The sequence below is a fragment of the Taeniopygia guttata genome, chromosome 2 (assembly GCF_048771995.1).
Source record: "Taeniopygia guttata chromosome 2, bTaeGut7.mat, whole genome shotgun sequence".
Taxonomy (NCBI): Eukaryota; Metazoa; Chordata; class Aves; order Passeriformes; family Estrildidae; genus Taeniopygia; species Taeniopygia guttata.
In genome coordinates, this window is record NC_133026.1 from 75,611,297 (window position 1) to 75,630,668 (window position 19,372).

General features: G+C 34.9%; 1 protein-coding gene across 15 annotated transcripts in view; it reads left to right on the plus strand.

The window, feature by feature from the left end:
• Nucleotides 1-19,372, plus strand: part of CDH18 (cadherin 18) — a 502,412-nt gene that overhangs the window by 441,727 nt on the left and 41,313 nt on the right. For 14 of the 15 annotated variants that reach the window (XM_072924261.1, XM_072924259.1, XM_072924260.1 and 11 more), the window contains 2 exons: nt 3,060-3,313; nt 15,313-15,449. In XM_072924261.1, coding sequence (XP_072780362.1) covers nt 3,060-3,313; nt 15,313-15,449 — 391 coding nt within the window. The remainder of the gene's footprint in view (nt 1-3,059; nt 3,314-15,312; nt 15,450-19,372) is intronic. The other variant, XM_072924264.1, reaches the window with a different exon arrangement.

The window sequence follows — 19,372 nt, forward strand, 5'->3', positions numbered from 1 at the left end:
CTGCTGTTCATTAACTATAACATTTATGCATATTCAAAACATGAAGCAGAAAGGAAGAATTTGCAACAAAATGAAAGACATAGAAAAATTTGTTAAATCACATTTCTTACTGGTTTTAGCTTCAAAAATTTTTTCACTATTATTTAGAATATGACAATAGCATATATTACCTGTTCTTTTACATACACATGACAATAATTTTAATCATTTTTACATCAAGACAAGAAGAGGTAAGTTTTGCTTAAGTAATGTCATATGCCAGTTGAGCAGAAATTTGGCACTTAAAAGTTACATAAACTTGTGTATAACACCTCCATTATTTCCTTGGATACCTTATCCCTTTGTACAGTATTAAAAAATTGCTCTTGTTTATTTGCCTTTTTTATTTTTTTGACTCAGAACTTTTATGCAGTTTAATAAGTATATTATATGCTGTGTGCTGTAATTTTTTAAAATTTAAATTAGGTTTCAAGCTGAATTATTTAAAAGCCACCCAAAATAAATAACCTGGACTAAGAACAGATGTTTTTTGGTTTTGTATATCAGCTACCACTGCCTTCTATAACAGTAAAATAGAATGACATATCTTCTAGTATTTCTTCAGAAGAATTTACAGTAGACACATCAGAAAAGCCAAAAGTAAATATCTATTATTTTGTCTAATGACCTGAAATCCTCATCAAAATATGAAAACTTCCCTTATGTGAGATTCTGATGGAAAAATAAATTTTTTCAGTGCCTCCATTTGTATGCAAAGGCTAGCAGCATGAGAATTTTTTTTAGTCTCATTCTGCGCTGATCCAAAACACCCAGTACTTTCATTATCTAACATATTGACAAACCTCTAGAGCCATTCTTCAGTCTCAAAGATCCTTGCACAAAGGATTGATTGTAAACTGTCATGAAGTATTTCTACTTTACCTCATGCATTTCCTCGTTTGAGTAAGAAACTGGAGGAAACCAAAATAAATTAGCCCAGTAAAAGCTATTATTCTCTGTATCCTTTAAAAAAAGAATTGTCACCATGCTCCCCCTCTGTCATGATTTTTAGAAAAATGTGTTAGAACTTTCCTGACCTCAAGTAGGCAAGTATCATTCAGGCTTCCCAGAAAAAGTGTCTAACAGCCCATGTTAGAAATGTTCAGGAAACAGGTAGTTATTTCCCATAAAATTCTGTAACTCTTTTTAGGGGCTACAGTTACCCTAATATGAAATTCCTTTTCGGAGTCTCACTTTAGACACTCAAACTGCAGTATAGTGCACAGCAGCATTTTCCGGTTAGTCCTGTAACTGGTCACTTGAGCTACATTTGGCATTTTCAGTTTGGCATAAAAATCATAATAGCCAATGAATACATACTGCAGTTATTTTTGCTAATTGTAATGGAAAGATATTATTAATTGGGAAAATAGAAAACATGAACAAAATTTCTGTTTAATTAATCTAAAATATAAATATTTTGCTTTCTTTATGGGAAAGACAATAATCTTCAGTGTTATGATAATTTTAAGTAAATACATAAATAATTTGCATATTTAGAGACACAAGACCAGTCTGTCTCTCACCTTATATCAACAGTTAATAATTGAGATGTTACAGGAAGAACAAAAAGCAAATTAAAGCAAAAAACTACTCTGACTATATTAAAAATGTCAGCTTTTTCTAATTATATGAATGGATTATTCCCTTAAAAAATGTTATTGTCTGATCAAAGAACTAGATAAAAGAGTTTGTGTTACTAAAAGACTTTGTGTCATTCCTCATGTGTTTTCTGAGAGAAATTAATCTTCCTGTAGAAGTTAATTCAGTCATTGTCAATATAAACTGAGTTTTCCAAAAAGACATCAAAGTTGCAGTCCTATTTTAAACCTGTTTATTCTTAGAATATACATGCTGCAGAGAAATCAAAAACACTAGACAATATTTCGCTGCTCATAACAAAAAAAACCCCCATAAATTAATACACATCAAGGAATTTATTAAACATATATTTCATTATGAATTGACTTGAGTAGTCTACTCAGCTGCTTTTTCTAGCATAGTAATACCAGGCTATGGTAAATTTCCATGCCTTTAAAACTTTTTATTTTACATCCAGGACAGGGAAACAGAGAATATGAGGGTCACAAAAGCCTTATACTGTTAGAGTTCAGAGAATGAATTAATTGTCGTTAAGTACACAGAGGAGAAGTCAAATAAATCTATAAAGTCTATAAACACCCTGACCATTTTTTCTTGTACACCATCAGTCAAATTTATTGTAGATTTCATCTACAAAATTCACACTGACAGTGACAAGCCATATATTGTGTTCCTCATCTGTCTTGCCTAATACTTTGCCACTCCTTGGGGTGACAGGAAATAATATTTTAAACTTGGATGAAGAGTTTTTGTAAATAGACTGTAATGCCCACACAGAATGATGCTGGTATCAGTGGAATTCTGCCATGCCATAGTGAAAATAAAAACTCTGGTTCTAAAAAAAAAAAAAAATTCCACCCATATGCAACTTCTTTTAATGATTTGACTGTTTTGAAACTGTTGGAAATAGACTATATCTGCTCTCTTACGGTGACTGAGTGTTTTCCTACAAGAAGTTGCTTTTATTCAGTTGAGGATAAAAGAGATGCCCAAAAGAATTTTAATGTTCCCGTCACTGTCTATGAATCTTTCTTATTTAAGATGTGAAGCTATTTAATTCAGGATACATCAATCTCTACCTTATTCAGGATTTAGGATTTACTGATTAAAACCTAAAGGTGACAATATCCACACACTACATTACCATGAAAGTAGAATCTGAGGTTCATTCTAAACCCAGGGTTATTTCCAAAACTAGTATATTTTACATAATTCTGTTGTAGAGAAAAATTGAAACCATCCTGCTTCATTTATATCCTTCTACATACAAGGTATGGCAGTGGCTGCCAGAATATCAGAGAATATCCTCCCTTTCTAACAACATGAAGAAATGTTTAACAGAAAAGTTGTTAAGTTGCTAGCAGGCTAAACTTAGAAAATAATGTCTCTGAGAATTGTTTTTTTTTTTCTGCCAACAGCCACTCAACTATGAAAAAAAGAAATCATATACACTTAATATAGAAGGAGCAAATACTCACCTGGATTTTCGCTTTTCGCACTTGGGACCATTCAAAGATGTAACGATGTTGAAGGTCATTGTTGGCGATGTGGATGAACCTCCGCTCTTCACTATGCCTTTCTATGTCATGGAAGTTTATGAAAACGCAAAGATTGGGACTCCTGTTGGCACAGTAACTGCACACGATCCTGATGCTGCAAACAGTTTAGTGAGGTATAGTAAATCCAAATTATAGGGATTGATTATTCAACCATGAAATTGAATTTCACAAGCTTAATGGTTAATGAGATCTGGAATATATGAAGACTGTTTATTCTAGTACATAAAGGTAAACATATGTCGGAACAGTGTAATGATCAGTCTGTATAAATTAGATTTAGTAACAAAACTTTCAGCCTTTATTTGGTTTGCACTATAATTCCCATCACTGGTCTGAGCAAAAGCCTAATTTTCCAGTGGTGTCCTACTGTACATATGTTAAATGTCACAGCACTGGTTTTCCCCTGTCTGTCAAAATTGCACTGGCCCTCTGCATGCTTGCTGCACTGTAGTTGTCCTAGGTGCTTGTTAAAGACAGCAACTGGTTTAGATACATCTTCCTTTTAGAGACAAGCAGGATCATTTTTGCAAAACTTTGGTTGAGGATGAACCCAATATTTTGTAACATGCTTCAGCTCAATAGAGCATCAAAAGAATCAAATATATGCAATAATGAATTTTGTGGACAATATATGAAATGCATGTGTCAAAGGTGGCAGTAGATCTAAAAAGTTTCCAAAAAATATCCAGAAAAACTGTTTTGATGCTTTTCCTTTCCATGACATAATGATATAGCTTTTATAGAAATCATATTATTACATCTTTGAAAAGCAGTTTTTCTTCAGCTAGTTAGGGATATTCAACTCCTGACTGAGTTGACATCTGCTGGGTATGTGTAATAGTCTTGGTAAGATGAAACAATCTTTTCAGAGCAATGAAGACATCAGATTTTTATGGTTCTTTTGTGATAGTAGACTAAGATTCAAAGTGTTTTGTGTCAGAGAATCAATATATGCAATTTCTTAGTGGCAAGTTATTGCCTTTGAAAAATTTCCACTGTGGTTTTTGTGCCTAAATTGTAACATACATAATAAAATTTTGCTAAAAATAGCTGCCAAATGCCTGTAGCTCTAATACCATGATTCTGAAGCTATTCACACAGTCAGACCAATCACCATCATGGAAATTTGGAGAAGGGCAAGTGCATATTCGACTGGTCCATAATTCAACTGTCTGTTGCCTGTAACAGTTTTGTCTAGAAAGAGATAAATCTGGCAAAAGGGAAGCAGTAACAGTTTGTACAAAGCCTGGGAAGGCCAGAAGTAGATTTTTGGGATGAAACAGGTGGTAAGTAATCTGGAGATAGTGGGATCAGAAGGAAAAAATTTCAAAATATTGATATTTAAGTATTTGCTTTTTCTTTTCCAAACCTGAATTTGTAAACAGTGATTGAGGACAGGGTATTAAGTATCCATATTATTCAGATAATTGAGGGAAAAAAAAATGTTCATACTTGTGTCTATCGTGTTTTTCCCTCAACTGAGATACATTTTTGAGTTGTTCTTTCCATATCTCTGTGTCTCAATGGAGAAAAATATATAGTGTTAACATAACATACCAAACCATGAAGATCTGAAGGGAGCCAGATCTCACTCAGTTACATGTTGGTGGGGTTTGGAAAGGGCAGTGGCAGCTCAGATATCCTTGGCATTATATTGTGACCAGGTCCACCCTCTAGCCAGGTTTTATCCATCTTGGTGGAACTGACAGTGAATGTCATTTGTGAGAGTGTCAGTTTTTTATGAAGGTGCTGATTCACTAAGACCTGAACTAATATCTTGCTATGTGGGACTCTAAACAGACATCAGGCTGGGTTGTTGTGCCCTCAAGTTTACCTTGAGCTTCCTGGTGCAGGAGCAGAAATGCTGGTCTGAGAATGGACAGCTCCAATCCCCCTCCCTTACCTCAACTTCACACAGAAACACTAACTACTACAGAAGGGCTTTGTATTGTTTCAAGATCTGTCTACAGCATGGGAAACTATAGGTTGGACGAGGTGTGACCTGAGAAGTGGGACAGACTACACAGGCTGAGCTGCTGCTGCACTTGGAGGCAGGGTCCTGCCCCATGCTCCACTCGAAGTCAACAAGCAAAGGAGCTGCTCAGAGGTGGCTGTATTTCTCAGAAGTGTTCATGCAGTGCACTTACAGTCTTTTGTGCTGGAAGAAATGTCTCCCCTGTTTGTCTGAAACCCTGGTGAGTCTGAAAGACAGTCAGAAGTAACGAAGTCACATCCCTTCTTTGTTTCCCCACGATTCCTAGCTAATTGAAAATTAAAATAGTGATTATAAAAATGTAATTAGGAAGATTCAGTGTAACGTTTTTAGAAAACAGAGGCCACAATATCCAGGGAAGATAAGTACTTGCTGATCTCTGTGTAGCAGGAGAGTAACAGAACAGCACTTCTTATCCAGATGGCTCAGATACATCTCCCAATACTGTAAGGCTACAGGACAAGATTCAGAGCCAAGATTTGCTTATCAGTGTTCCCTAATCCACTTGTGCATCCTTTCCACTTTATGAGGACACTTGCTGCTGTGTATGAGATTGATGAAGCATTTAGGCACACACAGTTGAAACCATATCACTTTGCTATTCAGTTACTAGATGAGATACAGTGCTGTGATTTGTTCACTGTCCAATTAAGTAACAGTTTAATTTGATGGCAGGAACAACTCTTGTATACAGAAAAATGGTTGGAAGTGTAGTTGAGGTAATTAGCAGTGTTGAAATCTTTTTAAGTTATCTGCTATCAGTAGAGGGGGACAATGCGGGTTTTGTCCTTATTTCCTCACTGCAATTTCATCACAGTGATTTCATCTTGTTCCTGAGCTGAGCAGTCTTCAGAAGGCACTGACTTTTTGCCAGTGCTTGTACTAGTGTTTGAGTCTTTAGACCCCAGCAGAACAACCTCTGTAATAACAAATGTAGCTAATAGCTGTGGGGTCTTTTCATTCAGTACTTATCTGATTGGCAATTTGGAGTGTTTGAAAGGATTTTTCTTTTCAAGTTCAGGGAAACTTTTTGAAATGCTATATTTTAGAATAAGATTATTATTCTACTGAAATATAAACAGCAAGATATAATAGAAAGCATAAGAAATAAATATAATAAAACTTCATCATGTATTAGTTTTAAATATAAAGGGGGTTTGAATAGTTTGAAAATCACTTAAAATTTTATCTAAAAAATTATTTTTGAAATCAACAGAAAACATCCTTATTTGTCATTCATTCACAGGTATTACTGCCCTGTTGGAACATATATGAGAAACTAATCCCCTTTCATTGTTTTGTATCGAGTATTTTGCTTCCATAGTGATATCTTTTGTTGCTTGAAAAGGTCAGCATTAAGTCATGTCTTATAAAAATATCTAATGTGCAAGTGGATTTTGAAAAGTATCTTCCCACACAATACAGAAGAAAGCATGACTATTGCATGCTCTAATTACATTTTTTCTTAGTCCATTATTCATTTTAAATATTTCCATATCCACTTAGAAATTATCTTTTTTTTTCCTTTCTGAAACCATACACAGAAGACCTGCATGGAGATTAGGGGTGTAAACAGCTTTTAATTGCTTGTTATTGCTGCCTCAGGGCAGGGCAGCACCTCTTGAAACCCTGACATCCTCCTGTACGGGGTCATCCTTGGGTGGTGAGTCTGTCCAGGCACAGCTCATACTCCACATGATCCTTGGAGCTTTCCAACTGCCTCTGCTCTGTTGCCAGTGGAATGTTTTTCAGAAACATAATGCTGCAGCTGTTCCCCAAGCCACCTCCAAGGCAGTGATTCAGAAAAGAGCTAAGATGTAGTTTTAAGACCATGACATTTTCTGCGGCTCTGATGTAATAGTGAAATTAGTTTGATGACATAGACCAGTCCCCTCAGAATAACTTCCCCATTTGATAATGAAAACCTTTGTTAACTTAATACACTTAAGAGTAGTGTTTGAGAAATAGGACATCCCATTATAGAAATAAAACAGCATCAGCTCACTACTTTGAGTGCTATTTTGTCATGCAGTGATATGGGAGGTAAATCAGTATTTTGACCATTAATGATAGGACCTCTGCCCCCTCTAGTAATTTTTTTATACCCACTTATTATGTTTACCTTACATTGCTTACATTTCTGGGAAGAATTTTTCTTTTCCCGGTATCTAACAGAAAACTTCTGGTGAATGGGGTACAGGTCCTGATCAGGACTCTAGCTGTGACAGTACTGTCAAATGATTAAAAAGATAAGCATCTTCTCTTTTCAGAAGGTCTACAATTGCTTGGCTAAAATCAACTTTGTATTTTTTTTTTTTTTGCTCCTTGTTAGATTTATTTGTTATATTAATATTTTAGAATTCAAATAAATTTTCTGTTGGACACCAATCAGGCTCTAATATGTCTTGCTATAATGCATTTTATTCACAAGAATTAATCAGCTATAAGAAACAGAAGTCAGAAAAAACCCTGTTGCTTTGGTTTTGGTTTGGGTTTTATTTATTTTTTCTTTTTTAAATTTTCTGCTAAAAATTAATTTTTATTTTTAAAAATTTATTTTGTCTTAAAAATGTACTTTTAATTTTGTGCTAAGTTGGTGAAGAACAAGAGTACAATCTCAGCCATGACCCTGCTTCCCACTTTTCTAGAGGTCTTATGTTGTGGTCTTAAAATGGATGATACATCATAATGGTTATAATACATGTGTATACTACTGAGTACAAAAATTACAAAAAGTAGAAAAAAGTAGAGGCTGTAATAAATTCATAGTTCCCTTCTCCTATTTTGATTTAAATTAACAAAGTTCTCTTCCCTTCTTTCAGAAAGAATAATAAAAAAACATTAATTAGAGGTGCATATGATTATAACAATTAATGTGGTGTAGGAATTTTATTTTCAATTCCTATATTAGGTAGAGAAATTTGTTTTAACTTTTTCTGCATTGATTGTAAAAGATAGTCATCTTTTAGATTCATCTGAAAGTGAATACTTTTTGTCATCAGCCTTTAGAAAGCAATCTTAATTTTCAGTAAACAGTATTTTAAGAGGTATTCTTATATGTAGATGAAAGAGCATAACCCATAAGTTTTATGCTTTCCTATAATTATTTCTCAAAGTCTTAAAGACATGAAGCATTGGGGAAAAAATCAGATTTTATACATATTTTCTAATGTAAAGTTTAAATTTGCTAGAGATAGACTAAAACTTCAACTTGTGATTCAAATTAAAGGAAGGTGCAAGACAATGGCATGAAAGGATCAAAGGGAAGGGCTGAACATTAAATTATATTTTTAAGGTTCTCCCCCCTCTTCCCCCATTCTCTGAGATCAATTCAGTTTCTATGCTACTCTCAAAAGTGTTTCTTATGTAACACTGACTGCACACTGACTGCACCTTATTTCTTAGCGTCTGAATGTTAATCTCTTTGAATAACAAGTGATTTGGATACTAGTAAGATAATAAGATATAGTTCTGCAGTCAACATATCTACTTTAAATGCTTTTGGACAGTCATAATCCTCTGAAGAAATTAATAAAGTCATGAAAAGAAGACAAATCTTTATCTTGCTGTGAATTCTGAATTATGCCTTGAAGGGTGTGGCCTATTCTTAGCCTACACTGACTGGCAGAATTAGCTGGAAAAATGATCACTGATTAACACATGCAGACAGAAACTGCCAGCTATAAATGATGGGTGTCTAGAAAGGGCTTATTTCCTTCAAATGAACAATGTTCCAAATTTCTTGTGTCCAAGGTGAGTAGTGTGCTAGAGGATGGGAATGAGAACTGGAGCAGGAAGCTGACTTTTGCATAAAATTCAAACCAGCAGTGTCTGCCTCTCAGAGACTTTCCTGGGAGACAGTGGTTCAGTGCTGTGAATTCCCCTGCATACCCTGGGAGCCTGCAACTCACATCTTTAGAACTGGGCCATGGAACATTGCCACTCTGGCTGTGCTGAGATTTCAGTATGAGAGGTGAGCCAGGAGTCCTGTATGGGAACAACAAGGTGCTGCTGATCAGCTGGTGGATGTCAGCTGGCAGCCAGCACCAGAGAGATCTCAGTGGGAACAGCATATTTAATCAACTTCCTTTAAATGCTGTTAGAGGAATAGCACCTTTCTCAAAGTTATGCTGTGTCTGTTTGAAAAGAGAGTAAGGGAACAGTAAACAGAGGGAATACCTTATCCAAGTTATCTTCTAATGTATTCAATTTTCACACATGGAAAGCACAATTGAAGGCTGCAGTTCTCAGTAGCAGTCTTCTGCCAAGGAGCTCTGGAACATCAGGTGTCTCCTTAATGTAACAGACGTGCTGCAGGGAGAAAATTGGTTGCCTTCTGATTGGCATGACTTCTCAGTCATATTTCACAATTCCTTTTCTCTCCTGGCGGCTGAATTTGTTTGAACTATGGGGAAATTGGCCCTGGAATGAAGGTACTGAGGTGCATGACAGTCACAACAACAGAATGCCTCCCCACCACCACATTTGGGTTCAAGGCTTTGCTGCTGGTTCCCAGGCTCATGAGTACTGCTGTCAGAAGTCAGAGAGAGATAAAAGGCACACACTGAAGTTATGTCCCAGCATGGGCCACTTCTTGTTGTTCTCCAGCTGGTCAAACACAGAGAGTGTCAACTGGTTGGTGCTCTCAGGCTTTGTCATGATACACCTCCTTTTCTCACTCTATGCAGTTGCTTACTCATCCTTTTCTAAGATATTTTATAAAATGAAATTAAAATTTCTGTACTTTATCTCTTTCTTGTAAAGTTTCTTGCTTAAATCTTTAACTGAACAGGTTTCCTTATAAAGGCATTTGACTTTTAACTGATAATTCCTTAGAGATATAATTGGTTGGACAAGGTTCTGTTCCATTCCCATGGACTTTTTTTAGTAATTCTTTGTAAACAGCTTCACTTGTTATTTGAGGACTGGCTATTTGCCTATACCTCAGAAGTCAGGAAGTGCTGTGATCTTTGAATTCACATCTGGCTGAAGTTTATTTTTGGAAGATTATTATCAATATGAGATTTGCAGCCAAGGTAGAAATATGAAACAGAGTTCATTTTTACAGTTGATAAATGGGGTAATTATTAAATGAAAAATAACATAATGAAAAGATAATTTTTTAATCTAATCTAAAAGATTAGATTAAAAAAAATAAAATAAATAAACAAAATCTCAAAACTATTTTAAAAGTTTAAACTCAAGGTTTGTCCTTAAAACACAGTAACTAGATAGAACCATACCAGAACAGTAACAGCCTATGCCAGTTATCTATCCAGTGATAGACTGGTGTTAATAGTAAGACAATAATTTAGGTAGAGAGATTCTGAAAATGCTTATGCCTTTTAGCTTCAGAAGGCCTCCTAAACGATTTGGAGATAATTAATATTTCTAAACTACTTTAGCACCTCTGAAATTTTTCTCCATTTTAAGCAATCTTTGCATTATTAGAGTCTGACAGGTTGAATACTGAAAGCAGATTTGTACATTCCATAGTGACCTTCTGCCCAAGGGCCATCATTCATATATATTTCGCTTAATTTTCCAATTGACGCAAATGCTTTTAGTTTTCAGCAAAAATGGGGGAATATCTGTCATCACTGACTCACTGCTTCACTAAAAGGCAAAAAGTGAGGAACGAAGCCAGAAGAGCCAGTGGCTTGCTTTGGTCAGAAGGACTGGATGAAGCTGGGAATGCACTTCCGTTCACTGAGACTACATAATAAAAACGTGGCACATGTTGCATTTGCCAGTGTTAGCAGGATGAGTTTTGGTATTTAATTTCATCCAGATTGTCTTCAGATAGTGTGACTATTAAGTTTTCTATATTCATGATTCTTTTTAATGAAATTTCTTTCAGATTGGTTTCTGCTGCTGGTTTGCATATAAACAGTTTTTGGAGAGCTGTTAATCTAGGCATGTCTTGTAATTAAGTCTCCTTATTAACATGTGCCATGCCGCTCTGATGTGCAGATTTAATGTGCAGTGGTTATAAGCATGCTAAGTCACATGGCATTGTCATGAGTAAGTGTTTATAAATAAATATCTCAAATGGATATTTTAAATTAATTTTTGAATTAATGTATTCTAAGTGAGCAGAAACCATCAACTGACTTAAGGTGAAAAATCTCTTTTGAAATCACTCTTTGAAATTCAAAACTTGTGCTATATCTTTTTGTGGTCTAGAAAAAGCATTGAAAAGCAGATCAGTAGATGTGGAGGGAAGGGTAGTAGCAGAAGGGAATGACTGTGTCTGTTGCCACTATTATCCAGATGAATGTAATTTTTTTATCAGATGAAGTAAATTCAAAAGCTTAAGTAAAGCATCCTTGGCTCAAGAATGTGCTGTATTTATGGATATATCTAGTCTCTATTCTCAACATGTAGATAAACAAGTGACTAGTATCTATAAAGGTCTAAATTGTCCAGCACTTTGTAAAAATATTGAAACTTGTTCTAAATGTCCTCTCATATGACAAAAATGAGTTGCTTTACCAAGAGAGTTATTTTACAAAATATTTTAAAAGCACTTGGAAGAAGAACTAGCATTCCTAGGTTTTTTAGTGTGTGGGAATATCTTCTGTAACTTGTTTTACTGACACATTCATGAAAGTTGGGGAACAGGGAAGTGCAAATGGCTACTTTAGATGTGATGCACAAAACAGTTTTAAGAAAGAATCTGGAGTAATGGAGGAGAACTGAACATTTTAATCATGGCAAAACCTAAGAAAGTACCACTCCCTTATTTAGTAATTGATGAAGAAAAGAATTGTCAATCTGTGAATAATTAAAACTGTATGCAAAAGTTAGCACATGAAAGGGAAGTGCAACTGTGGATAAATTTTTTAAAATTTTCATTATTCTACCAAAATTGGAAGTGGAAGTTTTAGTACAATGAGTTACCACAGGATTATTTTGTTTTCATTAATGACACAGAAAATACAGTTGAAGTTATTAATCCAATCCTCAATTCTTTAAATAGATATTTGAGTTTCTGTAGAAAACACTTAAATAATTGATTTATAAAAAGATGGTCATATTAAAAAAGAAAAAAAAAATCTTTTACAATACGTTTATGAAAATGAATTGTTAGATTATCACAATTCATCAGAAAATCAAACATCAGTTTTTCAACACAAGCTTCATTTTTGGGACAGATATTTTCCTTTTTTTTCTTGTACTTTGCTCAGAGGAAGAGGTAACATTTTTTTATAAGTCATATACACACAACAGCAGCTAAAAATTTGTATTGATTTAAGTTTTTCCCTCATTGAAGCCCAATGAGGAAATGTCTATTTTTAAGCTACTGCTAGAAATAATACATAGCCTTATTTTTATGGCTCTAGGGTCAGCACAATAATGACTAATAGAATAGTCACTGTGCCTGATGTTGATAATAAGCAAACAGTGTCCAGACTAATTAATGTTTGCAGGGATGAGACTCTCGTATTATAAGCTGATATGGATTTGCAGTACACATGTTCTATAAGCACAGGTCAGGAAAGAATATTTGATTTCTTTTTTTCAGTAAATAATCCTTGTTGTTATCAGGAGACTCCTAAAGTCAAGAAAAACAAAGCTATAGGAGAGAGGTAGTTAAATTTTATCACTGCATAGTTGATTGTAAGCTCTACCAGTAAAAGATCTCCAAGAAAACTGAAGGACAATTATGCTTTTCACACTTTCTCTTTTAACCTTCTAGTTCATAATGTAAAAGATACTTGTGTATCTGTGTATTACCCAACACAATCAAACATTCGTTATTTCTGTGTTAATAATAGTATGATCAAAACATTCCAACTATTTTTTCTAGTTCAGTTTTCCTACACTGCCAAGCATAAAGTGTAAGGCATGGGGGCATTTCTCCACCTGAAGCATGTATCTTCTGGACAAAGTTCATATGTCAACATGATTCTGTAGAAAATATGGCAGCTTTATTGATTTTTAGAGGTTGATACCACTATGTCTCCAAGCTTTTATAAATAGTTGAAGTCAATGTTATCTGTGGACATGAGAGATACAACTTCTCCACTGAGACTGGCACAGTCTTAAAGAGATGATTATAGCTTGTACAAATAGGGCCACATAAAATAATGCCAAGAAGATAATTGTGTGGTCCATTTTAGTTCTTTTCTGTGATCTCTGTCCTCAGAGGATTCCAATATTCCTCAAAGCAAAATAAATTTCTGAAGTTCATCAGGAGTTTTATTTTATTTCCTGTCCTGAGTTTACCAAGCATGGAGAACCACAGCAACTTTTAGAAGCATGTTTGCAATGACCGCTGTGTATAAATTCACTAGCTTTTTTTGCTCTTTTTCTGGCAGTGTCACTGTTTTGCTTTTTGTTTTTTCTTTTTTCCTATTCAGTTAGCAATACACTGAATAATGTCCTTTGAAAAAAAATTTCCTGATTTAACCTCTAAAAAATTGCCCCATCACCTAAATAATCAAGATGTTCTTAGTCCACTTGTTTGAAGCAACTTGAGCTGCCATCTTGCACATCCAAATTTTCACTATTAGGTACTTCTGGTATATTTTGTAATGAGATATTCTCAAATCTTGGTAATAATGAACTGCACAAGGGTTTCTCACTTAGCTTATGGGAAAGAGTAAGTACAATCCTTGCTCCAGAAAAACATAAAATGGGTAGGAATTAAGATCTGCTGCCTCTCCAACAACTCCAACAGTCATGCACTGGGGCTTTCACTTTTCATGATATTGAAAGGAAGGATGGAGAACAGACAAAAAGAAAGATATTCTATCCTAGCTTTGGCTTCTTTGATTTCCAGTGACTGAACTATTGTGCTTTAGCTGCCGAAAATACTTGAGGTATGGTAAGAAAATATGGAGTTCCAAAAGGCAAGTTGACATACTATAAGGCAGGTGGGAGAGGGGGTTTCAGGTTCTCTCCAGTAAGGAAGATCTACCCTAAGTCACCAAACCCTATCTGGCTTTTCCATTGAGTGTTCAATCCTTTGACCAGTTAAGGTGACTCATTCAGATTTCTGCTTTCCCTTCTAAGTGCTTGCTTTCTTTTACTTTTTCACATCATCTCTGCCTTTAATATATCATTCGATTAAATGTTTGTTTGCTTGCTTTTTATTTACACAACTAGTATAAATAAGTACATTGTGAGTGAAATAAAACTTATTTTTAATTGATTTGTGCTTGGCAACTTTTATGTGCATCACTCTTTTTATTAGCTAGGAAATATATTCTGGTGATGTGAAAATAAGAGTGATTGGATGGGGCAAATAAATAATTTTAATCTTGATATGCCTTCCATATATTAAATATATATGGAATTTCACAGAATGAAAGTAGGGATGACAAATTATCAGGAAAAGTCGTTATGGTATAAAAATTATATTTTTCCTTTGTTTTCTTTTTTTTTTTTTCTGGAGTTAGTCAAGAAGGCTTGGAAGAGTTCTGTAATTGCTTCATTTGTTAAAAGCCATTGTAAATAATTCCAGCTTTGAGAAAAGTCTTATCAATCTCTTCTTTTGTGCTCCCTCTGCTTCCATTACCCACTTCAAGGCTTTGAGTTCCCCTGCTAGGCAAAGTGCCCAGAAACCAAGGGAGTAAAGCAGGGAAGTTTAGCTTTTCTTCTAGGGTACTGTCAATGGCTGCTCTGGGAACCAGATGTTTCTGATATGCTGTAATAGTGATGTTCCAAATGACTTATGTGTTACCTTGTCATCAAGTTAACATCAGAGAGGTGTGCTTCAAAACAGGGACCAAGGCTGATCACACTGCTTTGCAGTGACAGGTAAATAAGCCGAATAATAGTATCTTAGTTTCTGCTTTCTTTTTTGCTTTTCCATTTCATCATTTTTAGTCAAAACACATATATATCTTACCTTTGACAGGGTTGTATACTGCCGTGCAAAATACCACCTGCTAGCAATTATATTTTTGTGACTCATGGTAGAAATATTGTTATGTATCAAAAGAAATAAAACACGGTGTTACTTTCGATTTCTCCAAATTATAGATAGGTTGTTTTTAAAAGTGTCTGTGATTTTAAAAGCCGGAAAGTAAATTCATATATAGCTTTCTGTTACTTTGGATTATATATATACTACAACAAATATATATTTATTGTTTTATTTCTTCATAGATATTTCATTGATCATAACACAGAAGAAGATAGGTATTTCACCATTGATGCTAGTACTGGAACCATTAAGACTGCCAAAATCTTTGACAGAGAGGAGACACCTTGGTACAACATCACAGTGGCTGCTTCTGAGATAGGTAAATAATTTATTTGGCACATAATATGAAAAATAAAATTAGAAAGGAAAATTATCACTCTCAGATTTTAAGAAAGACTACCTTAATATGTTATGTTATTTTTAACAACAGTGGGTTTTCACTAGTCCAGATAAAGGAGAATTTTCTTTATGTTTGTGAATACTCTAACTTCACAGAACAATTAAACAAAATCACATGTCTATGTGACTTCACCTGTGTAAATATGCCACATTTTTCTGAATGGGACAGAAGGCTGCCAAATTGCCCAGCAACATTTTTAAGCATTTAATCTCCTAAAATCAACAGCTTGTCCCATTTGTGTTTCACAATTCATATGTCTTACAAGTTAACACTATGTAGTACTGTCTGAGAAATTCATCTTTCCTTCTTGTATCTATTATCAACTATTAGCAAATTGCATGCTTATTGTATGCCCATGTTAATTTATACTTCACAGATGCCTAGTAGTTTCTAATTATGTTTCTGACCTTTTAATAGGCAAATTGCCAAGATACAATAAATATTTACCCGTGCATTTGAAAGTCCTCTAATTTTGATGAATATCCATTGCCTCAGATAAGCCCTGCAATGATCAAAAGCCATCAGGGTGAGGAGTCTAAAACAAATATTTTTACTTGAGGCAAGGTCAGTTTAAAGAACTTTTCTGTTAGTCTTTTTTATTACAGGATCTTTATTTTCCCACAGTCAAGGTTTTTAATTTAAATAACTCAACAAGGAAAATGAAGAAAGAAAAAGTCCCATCCTGGGTTGATAGATTCAGTCCTCCTAAGCACTATTCATGATACCATCTTTCAGTGATCGAAACTGTGAAATGCGTTTCTGTATATTCATTTTTTCTTTTTTATTATTTTTTTTAATGATAAAATGCAGGTTTTACTTGTAACAGGTTCCACTGATTATTGAGCCTGTTTCATCTCTTGGTTAAAATTTAATCTGTTCTGCCACTACAGAACTAGCACATGCTACAGAATAAGCAGCATGAATGTGTTTCATAAAGAAAACAAATTGTTTCTTATTATTGTACCTGCATTCAGAACTAAATTGACATTTTGACCTAAGTACTTTCCTATAGTAAATAATAGGATCTAGAATTTTATGATTAGCTCCTTGAAAAAATGAACACTTACACTCCTGTGTGCTTGACAGTGTTGCCATATATATAATGTCAGTTCAGTTCATAAAACTGAATTCAGTATGAAATAAAATATAATTAAAGCTTAATCATAAACAGGTGCATACTGTTAATGAAAAGAAAAAGATTTAAAAGCTACACTGGGGCATTGAAAAATGGAGCATTCATGAGTCCTTTTTTGGAAGCCATTGAAATGTAATTATTTTCTAGAAAGAAATCTCAATAGCATAAAACTTAAACATAGCTTTCTCCTCATTATTTGTTTCACATAATCAATAGAGTGCTGGCACATGCATCATGCTGAGAATAGTATGAAGAAGGAGGATTATGCTTATAACTAAAACAGAATGGAATAAATTGTAAGAATTATACTCCTTTTTCCCTTTTTTTTTTTTGTTTGATTTTTGTTTTATTATTTTATTTTATTTTTAGATACTCTGCTTAGAAATCTGTTTCAGGTACAATTTGTTACAGGAAAACACAAATCTGATTTTCTTGTCCCTTGCACTGCCTTTGTTACCGTTAAAGCTGGAGTTGGAAAAATTAGTAAATCTATAGTGTCAGTTGGAAAAACAATTAATTTATGAAAAAAGGAAGAGATAGTAGTGAGGAAGAGATGGATGACAGACAGACTGATAGTCAGCCTAAATGACAGACAGCCTTTCCTTGTGTCTACTTCCTCAACCATTTTTTTATTTGCAGTAATTTGGAAATTACAACACTGTTCTCTTCCAAATCCAGTGTGAACTTAATAATTGAATTTATGGTGAAGCAAGGAGCATATGCTGTCTATGGCTGAAGCTGCTCCTTTAAGTGTTATAGATCCCATATCTAGTCTTATGGCTTTTGCTTTCAACTTCAAGCACAAGGTTTTGCAGAACTAAGACTAAGGCCATAGTATCAGTCAAAGGCTATGACAAAAGTGTTACTTAGCTGTGGGAGTGGTAGTCCTCAAATTTTTCTGATATAGTAGAAAGCATTTGCAGTTTCTGACACCATTTGCTTGGCCAAGAACACAGCAGAACCTGTAAGGCCCATAAATATTTTATTCCTTCAGCAACAAGAGGTGCTCTGTGAGTATAAAGTGTTGATTGTAGTTAGTTTCTTGAAGTGCTTTCCTCTCTTCACTTTGGGCTACATTTCACTAATAGAATTCAGTTTCTACCTATCATCCTTTTGGCCACTATTTGCAACCCCAAATGTGTGATATGTTGATTGTGATGCCTCAACCTTATTCTTTCTGAAATTTTCAGATATTTACTTTCACTTTTCATCTCTGTATGTGATATATATACTGTCTGCATTGTTCAAATGTCCTCTCTGAAATCTGAAGAAGTCCTGTCACTTTGGTCTGTGGAAGCAATGCTGATGTAATAATCCACAGTTTTTTTCTGTTTGTGCTCTTACTTCTTAAAGCACACCATTACTGTAAAAATGGATGGGCAATCCTTTTCTTTCTTTAACATGCATTGTTCTTAAACAGCAGCATACAGGGAGGAAGAGTGGAATTTTTGAGTCCAGAAGCATTTACTTTGATTGTTTCACTATTGGTGTAACCTGAAATCTCTTTGTGGTATTAGGAAATAAGATGATAAAGTAGTACTATAGTTTATGTTGAAGGATCTAGAGACTACATCTGGGGCAGGGAGAAGGAGTAGTCATACTAACAGTAGTAGTAATACTTTAAAATACAGATTCACATAGAATTATTACAACTTAATTGACTTAGAATTCTTTGAAAAGAAATTACAAAGGTCTATTTGAAAAGGGAGAACATATAATTTGTTTGATCCAAGTAAAGGTTTTTAAACAAATCTTTGACAAAAGTAAAGAGAATAGGAAAGTACAGAGCAAATGCACACATGAAAGACTGATTTAGAGGAAAGAAATACAGTCATAGTATAGTAATACCAAGAGTACAATCTGTCCCACTGGAAGTGGAAAAACTTAAGGCTGAGTTAATTTAAGGACTAGCATAGAATCTGTCAATTAGAATTCATTATAATGATAGCATTCAATGATAGGAAGTAATTAGAATTCCAAAATTACCTCCTTAGCTGGTAAGAATTAAGGAAGATTGAGAGAGATTCATGTAAGAGTAAGACACACAGAAGAACAGGCTAGATAAATGAAAAGTGAAGTAGATGGAAAATTGTCTGGAATGGAAGGTTCAAAGGGCTGTGACCAGCAGCCTAAATAGCAGCTGGAGACCAGTCACTAGGAAGTACTCCTGGTGGCTTCTGATGGGGTATGTGGAACCGAGTTCTTTCTCAGCCACTCTCACTCTCTTTGCAAATGGCACAAAACTGGAGCAATGGCTGATACATCAGACTGTCATGTTGAAAACCAGAAAGATCTCAGCAGGCTAGAGAAATGGGAGAACAGGAAATGAAAATATGTTTAATAACAGGAAAATTAAATCATGAAGAGAGATTTAATAACAGGAAATATAAAGTCCAGCACTTGGAGAAATAATCCTATGCACCAGTTCACACTCAGGGCCAACTGGCAGGTGAATAGCAGAAGGACATGGTGGAGATCCTGGTGGATGAAAGCTGGGTGTGAGCTAGTGATGTGCTCTTGTGGCAAAGAAGGTCAACCCCATTCTGCACTGGGTGAGAAAACCTGTTGTCAGCAGGCTCAGAGAGGTGATCCTTCCTCTCTATACAGCCCTGGGGAGGCCACATAAGGAATGCTCCCAGATCTGGGCTCCTCAGTACAAAGGAGACATGGACATACTGGACTAAATCCAGTACGGGGCATGAAATCA